The 13,362-nt window shown below is 42.4% G+C and overlaps 1 protein-coding gene across 2 annotated transcripts in view; it reads right to left on the minus strand.

The window, feature by feature from the left end:
- plcb3 (phospholipase C, beta 3 (phosphatidylinositol-specific)) overlaps positions 1-11,328 on the minus strand; it is a 56,713-nt gene extending 45,385 nt beyond the window's left edge. For both annotated transcript variants that reach the window (XM_008305679.1, XM_008305678.1), the window contains exon 1: positions 10,774-11,328. In XM_008305679.1, coding sequence (XP_008303901.1) covers positions 10,774-10,872 — 99 coding nt within the window. In that variant the 5' untranslated portion in view covers positions 10,873-11,328. The remainder of the gene's footprint in view (positions 1-10,773) is intronic.
- Positions 11,329-13,362: the final 2,034 nt, after the last annotated feature.

Genomic DNA, 13,362 nt, shown 5'->3' on the forward strand with positions numbered 1-13,362 from the left:
ATACATCAGCTTCAATAACTGTGCAGCCCTGCATTTATCTTGTTAGATAATGTGCGTGATATTGCATCAGCACTATGTACAGTAAGTAAGATTCAAGAGGAAACGTTAGGGATACAAATGCATCCAACAGCGGAGGCAGAAAAATCAACTTCACTTCTAGGACCATAACTATGCTGTCGACCTGATTTGACCTTCTCGTGCCCTGTCACTACCAAGAACATGTTGGAGCTTGATGAGCCATCTTCACAGACAGATTGAATCATTGCATTGTTGTGCAACAGTCTTCCTCGGTAGTTCAACAGATTCCTTGAACAGGAACAAAGCAGCGGGTATTCGTCAGCGTTCACAGAAAGAGAAAATCAGTTCTTGCACTTGATTCACAAAGCAGTCCGCTCATCTTGTACCAGACGTGGGGTTGGAGATAGAACTAGCACTAGCACGGTATTTAAACCAAAAACGTGTCATGTGGGTAACGCAGCACCAGATCTGACTGGTGAAGCCGCCCGATCGGACCTGGTTTGGGCGTGTGCTCGGTTCAGATTGCGGTGAAACAAACAAAAGGGGTTAAAACGATCTTCCTCGTCGACTCTCCATCCACTGGGTGTATGCGGTGTCTGTATACGGGGGAATTCCAGCGGGACACGCAAACACACATTCACCCAGAGGAGAGCGATCTATACGCTCACGTGACCATAACACAACCGTATCAGCCGTATAGCTGTCGAGAGAGCAGCAGCTGGAGGCTAAACATACCAACGATTGCGGTCAGATAGACATTTGCATCGTGCTGAGTTTTACATACCTGTGTGCTGCTCGCTGTCTTAGACCACAACACAGACACACACTCTCTCTCTTGTTTCTTTTATTATTCAACCACTCTCAGCTATTTTTTGAAACGCACTCGCCTAATTCTTTTGTTCAGTTGCTTGCTAAATTGAACAAAACTGCCAAATAATCTTTGGTTCCAGCTTCAAAAAATGGGACGAATAGCTGCTTAAATGTAAAATCTTTTGATTTTGGACTGCTGGTTGGACAAAGAAAGACTGCAGTTTATCGACCAAACTAATAATTAGTGGCACCAATAACGAAAATGTTCTTTTTTTGAGTATTTGTTCCCGTTATTCTTGTTGCAGCTCCTGAAAAGTGTGTTTCACATCAACAACGGTCACTTCCAGCTCAGATTAAGGGTCGAGGTGAAGAGCCTAACCAGGAAATCATTAGTGCATGCCCTCCACACACACACACACACACACACACACACACCTTGTTTATTGTAAACATAAACCCTATGCTGTGTTTCTGTGTAAGAGCGGGTGGGAGGTCTATAATTGGACCTCACCCCACTCCCCAATTACCCGCCACATGTAGAAACCTTCTGAAGTCTCGCCTCACTTCCTCTCTTTCTTTCTTTCTTTCTTTTCATTCTCCTGCCTCTCTTTGCGTCAATCATTGCTTCAGCTCACGGTTCCTCCGACACTTTGCCTGTTTCCTTTCTCCCGATTGGCTTAAAGGCCACGTCTCTCTGTCTGCAGACCCCCTCCGGGTGCCTTGACCCTCTGACAAACACCTTCATTACCTAATGTCAAACACAGCCGAGCGGAGGGACCAACCCCCTGCAGCCGCCGTCCAGCACCCACCAGCTAATGAGCAGCTCTTGAAAAAAAAAATAAAAAGATAGTCTACATGTAGAAAAGCACCACACTTGTCTACCGTGCTTTTGTTCTGAATGCGTGTGGGTGTCGTGTAATGGGACTCTGATGGAAGCGGCTGCACCTTTGGTCAATGTGCCTACAGGAGCGCTGAGAGAAACCCAGCCGGCGAGTTCTCGGTTCAGCTGCTGCTTTGGCAACATGTGTAAAAGTTGATGACAGTAGTCGCCCTTTGGACTCGAGAGAACGGAGAGAGAAGAGGGAGGAGTGAGGTCTGCCAGGTGAAGGCGAGCTATAGATTACAGAAGAGAAAGCAGCAGGACGGTGAATGGCATCCAAACAACAAGGGTTCATGTATGCTTTCTATGAATCCCATTACTTCCTTGTTAGCAGGTGCTGCACCATTTAATTTCTCCACAGGGTTCATTTAGCGTCCATCCGATCGGGCCAAGCGGACCGCTAACCCCGCCACGTTCTACCCCAGTGTATACAGGTTTCATTGTGCTAAATAAAGTGGCAAGATCAAGTTTTCTGATTTTCCCCACTTGTTGGAAATTCTCCTGCACCACGGCTCGTTTCACTGCAAAACGCTGCAGTCCGCCGACACATGGCATCAGAAGCCACTTCTCCTTCACCTGCTATGCTGCCTGATTCCAGCTGTGCACATGTAAAGGTGAAAGCCAAGTCGGGCTGCTGCTAAAGATTATGTTCCTTAATTACTCCATTAAGCTTGAGGATTAGTTTTCCTCCAAAAAAAAAAAGCAAAATGAGCATTTCATTTAACTCCTGTATCATGCAGCACAGTACAAAAATAAAGAAAGGTTTGCACGTTAAAGTCCAAGATCAACTTCTCTCAGATTTTAGGAAAATATCACAAAATTCATGTGTATGAGTTTGTTAAATAATGCAGCCGTTGTGTTAACATGAAGTCTTAGTGAGCAGCTTTTCTGTCCCTACTTCAAGCTCATTCTGTTGTCCGACAACAGAAGAATATGTAAATGAGTAGAGCTTTATTAGGACCTCATGTAAATTTCATATATGTGAGCACAGGGAGCAGGAGAGAAGCCAACAGGTGGAAAGTGTGTGTTCTTATAAGTGGGTAACGTCAGCACAAGGGGATTCTCAGAGGGTTCTTTGCCATTTTAACTTCAAACAGGAGTGAAAACGATGAACGCATCCAAAGTGTTTGTAGCTGTTCTGAACAAACTCCCTCCAACGTGGCCCAAGAAAGCCGACCGTCACAGCAGAGTGAGATCCAGTGATTCATACAAATGACAATAATGGCGCTCACTCACTCCGTGTAGGCATTCATGACCAGTCGTGACATTAGTTTGTAAAGGTTACAAAACCAGCTGGATGCATTATTCTGAAACTGTTAAAGGTATAAGAGAGAGGGGACAAAAGACACAGACCTGAGAAGCAGTTTGTTTGAAGCATTCTTATACAAAGTCCTGCAACATCAGCGTTTCACTGGTTTCCCGCTGAAATGCTTTCAGACAACGTCCGGTGTAAGCTACGCTACGACAGGCCAAGAAACCTTCTTGTGCAGTTTTAATTGTATGAACAAGGTAACGTCTCATCTCAACCAGCTTTCACGTGACACTGACATAAAGCAGATGACTGACAAAGCAAGCGATACTCCGCCGTGACAAAACACAAGATTTAGCAGAAATCAAAGCCCAAGACGAGAAACAGAACCAAAAGTCATGAAGGAAACGAAGACAGGAAGCAGACAGATGTGTAGAAGGAGGAAGAGGGAGGTGGAACGATGGCAAAGGAATGAACAGGGAAGAGATTAAGACGCGAGAGGCAGAGATTACATGTGCGGCGAATGATTGAAGGTCAAATTGTTAACAGAGAGGAGCTGACACGGAGCCGTCCAGATGTCAGCTCCACACTTAACATGTGGCTGTGGTTGACCTTCCACCTCCTCCTCTCTGACTCCATCCCTCCATCCAGCCCTTGTTTCTCACCATTGTGTCAGGATGTCAGCAGCGTTTGTCGACACGGCGTCAGACCTTCACACCGTCCCGCGTTTCTTAATCTTCTCCTTCTCTAATCTCACAAACATCTACATCATAACACTTCCTCGCAAAGCAAAACCAGGACGGCCACTTTCTAAAAATGCTTGTACAACTGGCCTGACAGTGGAGCCTATTGTGATCTCCAGTAAGACAGGATGACACAGCAGCTCTGCTTACAAAAGAGTTTTGTTTTCACCATTAAAATGTGTAATTGTGAATGAGATGCGTTTCAGGTGTGGCGCACTCCCGAGCTGTTGTGAAACTTGTGGGTTTTTTTTGTATAACTCAGCACATTTTGCGTGTTTGATTTCAAAACTGGAATTAAACATGTCCTGATAATATCTGCCCAACTCTTAGGGGAGCAAAGGTTATTCAAGGCTGCGACGGTAGGTTGTTTTTTTTATCAGAGCTCTTGCTGCTGATAAAAAAAAAAAAAAAAAATGCATGGCAAGATATGGAGTGAGTTGCTAAAGCCAAGCTGAAGAGCAAAAAGATGATAAAGCAGCTACTCAAGTTGCAAGAGTTGCTCCAAAAAGAGGCTTATGATCAACCTCTGAATGCATGTTTGGCTGTTTAATGGATTATAAGGAATGCTGGGAAGAAAAATAGACTTTATCCATCTCTGTTCAGAAAAAATCTTAGAGAAATTATGGAACAACTGGGGAAAAAAATGGTTTCAGAACCAAAGTCCATGCTGAATTGATTTCCGGGAGCAATAAAATGGCACTTAGGGTTCAGAATAAAGGCCTGAAAACAAAACAACTGGAACGTTCGACTCAAAACTCCGTGCAGAGTGCTCACAAAATCGCAAATGAAGTTAAATATGTAACATTTCAGTGATGCATGGCAGAAAAAAAGGAGAAATATTTAGTTAATATAATAGTTTAATAGTTTCAGCACTCTTCTTTCTTAAAAATATGTTTCTTTCTGCAACTATGCAGCATTAACAGGGTCACATACTTGTGCTAATGACTTTAATTGCAATTTTGAAGAAGCATATTTTTCAAAAAGGACAAAGTTTTCCTCAAAAACTTGGCAAAACACAACCTTCAGTCTCTGCCAAATGGGTTCATAAGGAGCATTTCTTTGCTTGTTAAATAAAGTATTTTACATCCTGCATTGTTCACATCAGTGTTTATTAGCTGGCAGTCTTCTTCTTCCCTGACTTTCCTGACATATGCAACAAATCATGCATGTTACCACCAAACGTACATCAGTGAAACGGTGCAAAAGGATTGTCAAGACTGTGTTAACATACATGCATCCACATCCTTACAAAGCAGCTCTTTAGTGCTCCTACAGGACAAAACCTCCACAGGGAGCCTTTAATTCTAGGATATCAGAAATTGCATATGCATCAGAGTGTGAAACAATTTACATGTATTAATCCCTTTTTTATGGCAAATGCGTGAACATATTTTAATGTAACTTAAAAAGTGGCACCTTCCCTAACTGCATCGACAGCCTGTGGACTGAGTTCTGCCAGTACGGAAGGAACCTGGGGTAAATTTTCCAGGAAAATCCAAAGGATGTGACGTCAACGCTCGCTCCCGAGTGCCCTGCCACAGTGCCAACAGTGTGAAACACAAGCTAACATCAGCATAGCAATGGATTCTGCCAATGTCAACAAATGACCGGGTCCGAGTACAACACAGACTCCAACACAAACTCCACAAGAGCACAAAAAAACAAACAAAAAGTTTTATCAAGTGAAGCCAATGTTTGGCCAAATGGGAATCTGACTGACATCGGAAAAAAAACTGGGGTCAACGTCAGCAGGACATTCGATTCATCGAGGGACCAAACAAGGGGAAAACATAAGGTTAATCAAACTAGTCTTGGATAGTCAGACCTGTCGTCATACTTTGTTTTAGCTGATTCAGCACCGGTGGGTCAAATACGGTCAATAACCTCCATTACAGTTTATAGTCAAACCACATTAACAGTAACTTTCATTACCTCATCTGTCAACGTGATACCAGTCAATCACATTCAGTCCGATGTATTCAATATTGTCCAATACTCAGTATGCTTGCTCATCCCTACCTACAGAATGAGAGCCAAAAGCCTTTTTCAAGTCCAGCTGTGAATTTTCCATTGGACTGAGGTCTAGGCTCTGACTCGGCAACCCCAAAACATCTCCCATCTCAGCGGCCCAAGCAGGTAGCTCCTTCAGAGGAGTCATAGATGTGTTGTTGGCCTCACTCCCTAGTTGGTTTCTTGTAACTACTACAGAGGAGTCATAGATGTATTGGTGGCCTCACTCCCTAGTTGGTTTCTTGTATCACTTCAGAGGAGTCATAGCTGTCTTGGTGGCCCCACTCCCTAGTTTCTTTCTTAGAACTCCTTCAAAGGAGTCATAGATGTATTGTTGGCCTGACTCCCTAGTTTGCTTCTTGTAACAGCTACAGAGGAGTCATAGATGTCTTGGTGGCCTCCCTTAGTAGTCTCTTTTGGTAACTACTTCAGAGGAGTCATAGCTGTCTTGGTGGCCTCAATCCGAAGTATCTTTCTCACACAGTCCATCAGTTTTAGAGGACAACCCGCTCTAGTCAGATGTACACGTGTCATATGCTTTCCATTTCTTAATGGTGTAGTTACAGTCAGAAGTGCTGATTCACCTGTAACTAGACACTCCACAGATAGATGTCTTCTCACTTATTGTACATTTCATATTTATAATTGAATCACATTATATTGTAAAAATCTGTTTTCATTTTAAGACGAAACAGTCTTCTCCGTGGGAATTCTTGTCAATAAAGCCAAATTAAATAGACCATGACTCAGCGTTGAAAAGCCATAAAAAGGGAAAACTTCCTGGCAAGGTGAATACTTTTTATAAGCACTGTGGACGAAAGTAACGACAACAGCTCACCTCGTGAAAAGGGAACAAGTGCTGGTTGTCAGTTTGGTTTGACAGCACAGTACTGACAACCACAGAGGACAACGGCAGCGTTAAGTGTTTTCATTGTCCTCAGCCGTTGCCAAGCTTAGAGTTCTTGGTTCCTCTAAGTGAACTGCAGTGAGGTCTAGAAGGTCTGGCCAAATAATCCCAACCAGATTGCAGGAAACAACCCTGAAACGCAACACTTCATGGTTCATCACGCTTCGTTCAACTCACGGGGATTTGAAATGAAGCCAGAAGCTCTAAATCAAAGAGGATGTTAGCTTCCCAAATCTCTGTCCAATTAATCAGCAACTTGTGATTCCATGTGACTTTGTTTACAGCCCCTGGTCTGCTTGAAATTGTGCAACAGGAATATAAACAAATCAAGTCCTCAGATTTGGAAAAAAAGTGCACTCTTCCCATCTGGTTCCGACCAAAGCAAACACGTAGGAGTGTTTGAACCCTAATATAAAGTCTGCTTTTGTTTTTCTTAATGCTGAAAAGGACACAGAGCGTATTTCAGTAGCAGCTGCTCAGATTCTCTGAATGAAGGCTGCAAAAGAGGGAAATGTTCACGTTCGGTGTTAAGATGATCATTTATTTGACTTTTTAAGATTCATATCAAGGCTCTCCGCGGCACGCTGACAGAGAGCCGAGCTGCTCTGTAGACAAACTGTCTGTCTCTGTTTGTTTAATTGGTTGTTTAGGAGGAATTTTAACCAAATTCCAGTTGGAATTTGTCTAAATTGAATTGCGGCCGAGCTGCAGAGGGCGGAGCGGCAGCAGCAGGGAGGGAGAGCGAAGGAAAATGGTTTGGCTCTGGAGCCTTACAACAAGCTCCAACAGGAAGTCATTGAACGCGAAACGCACACCCAGAACAAAACAACCACACACGCATACGAGCACACATGTGTACACAAGGCGAAAGGCAGCCGAAAGAGGGTCACTTTGGAGCGCAGTCCTCCCCCACTATGAGTCAGTGGCGTGTGTCGTTTGAAGTGTCTGTAGGAGACTTCCCAAAAGCCAGGAAGAAACCGAGGTTTTGTTGTGAGGCGCAAAAAGACTGTCAGAAAGAATCAAACGAAGGGGAAGCTGCAGCAGTAGCAGAATGACAAGTATGGAGAGAAGAGAAAGAGAAAGAAAGGTTAAGGAGATGGTGCAAAAAAAGGGACGCTGTAAAAAAAATTTAGTAAAAAATCCTGCAAAATTTAGGCAGCAAGAGCACCAGAAAAAAATATGTTTAAAAACTGTAAAAAATAAAAAAAAATAAAAATTAGTGTGAGAATAATAAAATTCTTGGCTGATTAAATACAGCAAAAATGGTGGAAATTTAGCCAAACTGTCAAAACAAAAGCATAAAAATTAAAGAAAAAAATTGAAAAAAAAAATCATTTGCAAGAACACACACACTGAAGGCTGAAACTGTTAAAAATCATAAACCAAAAAATATTAATAGTGAAAAAATAGTCAATTATATTTTGATTGGGTTTTTTTTTAACCCAGATTTTCCCTGTTTTTTATTACATATAATATCTAGTAAAATAACAGAAAGTGTGTTAACTTCCATGTTCATTATTTTAAAAATTTAAAAATAAAATACAAATTTTAGCAATTAATTCTGTTTTTTTCTGGCTTCCTTGCTGTCAGATTTTTCTACACCATTGTTTTTTGCGAAGTGTAATTTAACAAAACAGGGAAAATGTAAAAAAATCCAATTACAAACTGCTCAAAGATGTTCATTTTTTACAGTGCAGCAAGCAGAAGAGGAAACAGTGAGCCATGTGGAGAGAGGACGTGGTGATGGAGGAGTCAGGGGTCATCAGTGCACTGCCTTCAGGCGCTTTGTGTGTCTTAATGCTTATCTCACTTTGTTAAGTCCTTAAAGAAATACGCCAAGTTTTCGTAACAGCGGTCCACTGGTCAGCTTGTTAGAAAACACACACTGAGCTCCAGCTCTTAAAAACATTCCTCTGAGACGTCTGATCTTTAATCAAATCACAATTATCTGAAATCTCAGCCTTAATAAATGATAAGCAAATCCACATGGGAACACACCAGCTCCTACTGGTTGTTGGCATTTCTCTCTACATTTGGTTTCCTTCGCAGAAAAGCCAGATTGAGTCACGCTCAATTTAAACTGGATCAACCTTTAGTGCCCGAAAGTCTGAAAACTTGGAAAACTGCATTTTCACACTGGTCAAGTTCTCTCCTTTTAGATGCTGTAAATCTATTTTCTCTGCACGCTGTCATTTCGGTCGAGCTTCTCTTGTAAAGAAAACTGACTCAAGAGGGTTTCTGGTCGAACAAAGTGAAATAAAAGGTGGAAATTTAGCTGCATGCTTCCAACAAGTTCTTGTTTTTAGTATATTTGTTAACTTAAATGAAGCTGAGTGAAGTATGTAGCTGCAAGTCATTGGTTTATGGGGTGCGATGATTGCAAAACTGCTGTTTCTCGGATGATAGAAGCATCACATTGTTACACAGAAAGAGGAATAAGGCTGGAGATGTGCAATAAAACTGGAAATCTGCAGATTTCCTCAGATTTAAGTGACTAATTGCTCCAAATGTCTGTTAATTCCAAAAGATATTCCAGTTTGCCGACGTAAAGGACAAAGAAAAGCAGCTAAATCTAGTTTGGTAAATAACACCAGAACCACCTAGATCACATTTAAACCAGTTTACTTACTGACTTAAGTAGTGTTTGTCAGCGAGTCATTACTGAGTGAATTTTAGGACTATTGCAAAAGTTTTTACTTCCAACCTTGCATACAGTTTGTTCAGTGAGCTTTAGTCGATGCACTAAACAAACCCCGGTGTAGCAGTTTCTGTTGCATTCAGGTGTTCATTTCTAGTTTTTAGTCATAAATCCATGATTATTTGAGTTCATTATGTCAATAAAATGATTAAAAATGCAATAAATAAGTTTCTGAAACAGTAAAACTGACAGAAATACGCCAATTTCTGGTCACATGGCAGACTTTAGTGGAGAGCAGGACGGAGGTAGAACCAATATAGATGCAGAGTTCAGACATGTGCTCCCAGAATAATCACATTCAGCATGCAGAGGCCACACGGTGGTGTTTATATAGAAAGATCAGAGCTGAATGTGAAAAATAAAGAGCCTCAGAAGTCTCATTGTTCGCCTCATGCAACTATTTAGTCTTATTTTGTTTTGCTGTTGTTGTTTTTTTGGGACAATGTGATGCGTTTTCCGTGACGTTCTTTGATTTAATTTCTGTTATCGGGGCTTTAATCAGACCACAAGATGTCCATTATGAGAGTTTTTATCTTTTTTCCTCAGTGTCATGCTACGTAACCTGTAGATCGGTCCACTACGAGCAAACTCCAAGACTTCCTCGAGGATTCTAAGCACATATCGGTGTCGTGTTATGATTCTGGATTTAACAATGAAGCATCTTTGACTTGTGCTCCCTGGTGCATCCAAACATCCCATCCCCGTCCCCCTTCCTCCTCCTCAACCACTTACTCTGGAGGGGGAAACAAGAGGCTGCGAGATAGACATGCACATGTTTTCGAGTGTTCGCACACTTAATCACCAGCATAACTATTTCCTGGGAATTCCCTTTGAGAGACAGACACAGAGAGTTAGTGTGTGCGAGGGAGAGGAAATCAAAAGGACGTGGCGCTGGCTGTTTGCGTGACAAGACCCTGGTTCGCACACAGGAATCCTGTTATTGCTCTTATAATCGTGCCTGCTGCAGTTTGCATGCACCACACCTGATCATATTGTAAATCCAGCGCTCAGGGAGAGGTTCTTCACTTCCAGCCCTGGGGAGTGTTAATCATTGATGGACTGCAAAAACCCCCACGCAAACACTATTATTAAGGTCAATGACACCCACGGGGCATGCCCAGGTTGTGCAGAAATATGCACAAAGCATGCACTCAGGAATCAAGACAGGTGCTTTCCTCTCCTTAAAAAAAAAAAAAAAAAAAGGGGAGGAAGTACAGAAGAGGGCATGGAAGGAAAACCGGCTCGACCAGAATTCTGCACTCACACTCAAGCTGGAGAGAAACTTTTTCCCTTTTTTTTTTTTTGGTGTCTGATTAACACCTGCACACACACACACACACACACACTCACACATATGCGCGCGATCTCCCACCAAACACGCGCGTCCCTGCAGGGCCCTTCTGTCAAAAAGCTGCCTGTCAAGAACCACTTTTGCAAAAAACTTTCCCCTCCGCTCACCTCGTCCCATTTGATGAACTTGCCCCCCTTCTTGAGCGCTTCGTGGACCGACACTGGCTTCAGCTGCAACGCGTGGACTCCCGGCTTGGCCCCGGCCATGACGAGGGACTCCCTGCCCGGGTGCCAACGCCTAAACCCCGGCTACGGCGAGCTGGACTCCTCGGAAGGGAACAGAAGTGCTTCCTCCTGCTTCCACCCCCGCAGCTTCTCTCTTTATTTTTCTTTTTGTTTTTCCACTCTCTTCTTTTTCCAGGAATCGGGAAGTTGAATGAGACAGAAAGGGGGAAGGAGCTGTCTTTAAAAGTTATTGACGCTCACTTTGGAGAACATGAGGAGTGTGAAGGAGAAGAAAAAAGAAAACTGATCCAGAGCCGCTTCAGCGCCGCTGTCTTGTCTTGTCCGCGTCCACGCAGCGCGGACGCGCGCCTCTGATTCCCCACTTTTATTTGAAATTCTACCAACAACGAGCTCCGGTGCGTTTACAATCCCGTCCGATCCCTTCCTTCCTTCCTTCCTCCCATCTGCTCCTCTTCTCTACCAACTTTCTCCGCTTCCTCTCTCTTCCTCTTCTTCTTCTGCTCCTGTCGCCTCGTTTCTTGCTTTCTCCTCCTCCTCCTCGCCTCCCTGCATGTTTTCTGCAGAGAGGGGGGAAAAAAAGAAAAAAAGAAAAAAGATTTGGAGAGAAAGAGTGAGAGAGTGAGTGAGGAGGACGGCGTCAGATAGCGCTGAGTGAATGAGAAATGATAGAGAAAGGAGGGAGTTGTGTAAAATGGGTGTGTTTTAATTCAGTTCCTCTGTCTGGCTGCTTCTCTTTCTGCCTGAGCTGTAAACAGAAAGCACACCTCATGCACACATTCTGGGATTATTGAGCTTATATCAGGTGATCAATTCTGCAAAACTCTCAAGAATCCACCCAAACTGCTTTAATATTTCACCCTGCAGGAGGCAGTTAAAAGGAAATCAGCACAATCAGAGCAGAAAAAAATCCACATATCCAGACTTAACTGACCTCTGATCACTCATTGAAGTTATAACTAGGCTGGATCCTACATTTCCCATGATGCAACCCTAAAGTGTCATTCAACAGTGCTACACACACCTGAGCTACTTTTTAAATTCACTGTGTTTATCCGACAGTTTTCTTCACAAATGGAGATTTTTTTTTTGCAAACTAAACCACATGAAAAGCCTTTTTAATAGCAAACAGTTTACACGAGCGCAGCTGGAATGATTGTGCAACTCTTCGCTGCGTGGAGCTGCTCAGATGGAGCGCTTGTGGTGGGATTTCTCTGGATTTTTTTAGGATTTTTTTTTTTTTTACAAACTAAGCAATCGATTATTGACAGAAAAAGTTTGTTGGATATAAAACCAAATAAAGAGAGACGGTAGATGAGAAATGCTATTCTCAATAAACAAGACCTGTTGGACCAGCGTCAATAAACTGCTTTAATTGGAAACACCCTGTTGAATTAAGTTCAACCAGATTAATAAATAATATGAATGTCATTTTTTTTAGTTACATCAACGTAAATCATCTGATTCCTCTCAAATGATGCAACTTCATTCTAAGGAAGGCCAGTTTTTCCTGCTTAAATTTGTGTTTTCGCCCATTTTTTTTTAGTTTTCTTTACTCTATAATCCCACTCGAAGAAACTGGAAGTTAAGTTGCAGCAGAAGAATTTATAGAAGCAGAGCAAAAGGAGCAGCAAACCTGATTTTCAAACTTTAGTTGCAGTTAAAATACCAGTTAAAAGGCTCAAAGTGTAACTTCTAGTTGATAGACTCCAGATAAGTGGACATTTACTCCTCCAACTCCAGCTCAGACACACTTTTTTCAGTGTACACTTCCCACAATGCAACTCTGAACTGTCTTTCAGACACTCTTCAGCCACAGAAGAGCAGCACTGGAAGGTGATAAGTACCTTTACTCAGCAGCCCACTGCACTGAGGTGCATCTGAGTCTTTTCCTTCTACTTTTACTCCTTTACATTTCTGAGGAAAGCACTTTTTATTCTCCTGCATTTGTCCTGCAGCTTTAGTTAGTTTGCAAACCGAACTGTTTACATGAGTACAGCTGAATCGATTATTAGCTTCATCAGTTAGTCAGCTAACAGAAGCACTAGTTAGATAGTTGTTCAGAGCACTCGTGATGGCATTTCTTAGTGTTGTTAGAACTTTTACAGACCAACCATTCAATCAGCTATCGGAAAAAGTTATTAGTAGTTGAAGTTGGGTGCAGCTGCTACTGTAAAATCCAGCTTTTTCTGTAGTGAAGAGTTATCACATGCTTTTACTTTTAATACATTTTCATGAAAATGCTTTTTTATGCGCTTTTACAGCTAAGGATGTGAATTCTTCTTCCAGGACAATGTGCTGCTGTTTCCAGGCAGTGCATTACTTCTCACTCCGACTTATTTAACCCTGATGTGCAAAATCAGTGGAGTGCCCCTTTAATGAGCTCTCAAATACTTGAGCCTTCAGCAGAGCAGATATGAAAGCGAAGGAGCTATCACGAGTCTGTCAGAGTGAACCGGAGCCCGGTGCTACACACAAATATAAAACCCTGAGTAAATATTGTAGTGTGCATCC

The sequence above is a fragment of the Stegastes partitus genome, unplaced genomic scaffold (assembly GCF_000690725.1).
Source record: "Stegastes partitus isolate 25-593 unplaced genomic scaffold, Stegastes_partitus-1.0.2 Scaffold2583, whole genome shotgun sequence".
NCBI classification, from domain to species: domain Eukaryota; kingdom Metazoa; phylum Chordata; class Actinopteri; family Pomacentridae; genus Stegastes; species Stegastes partitus.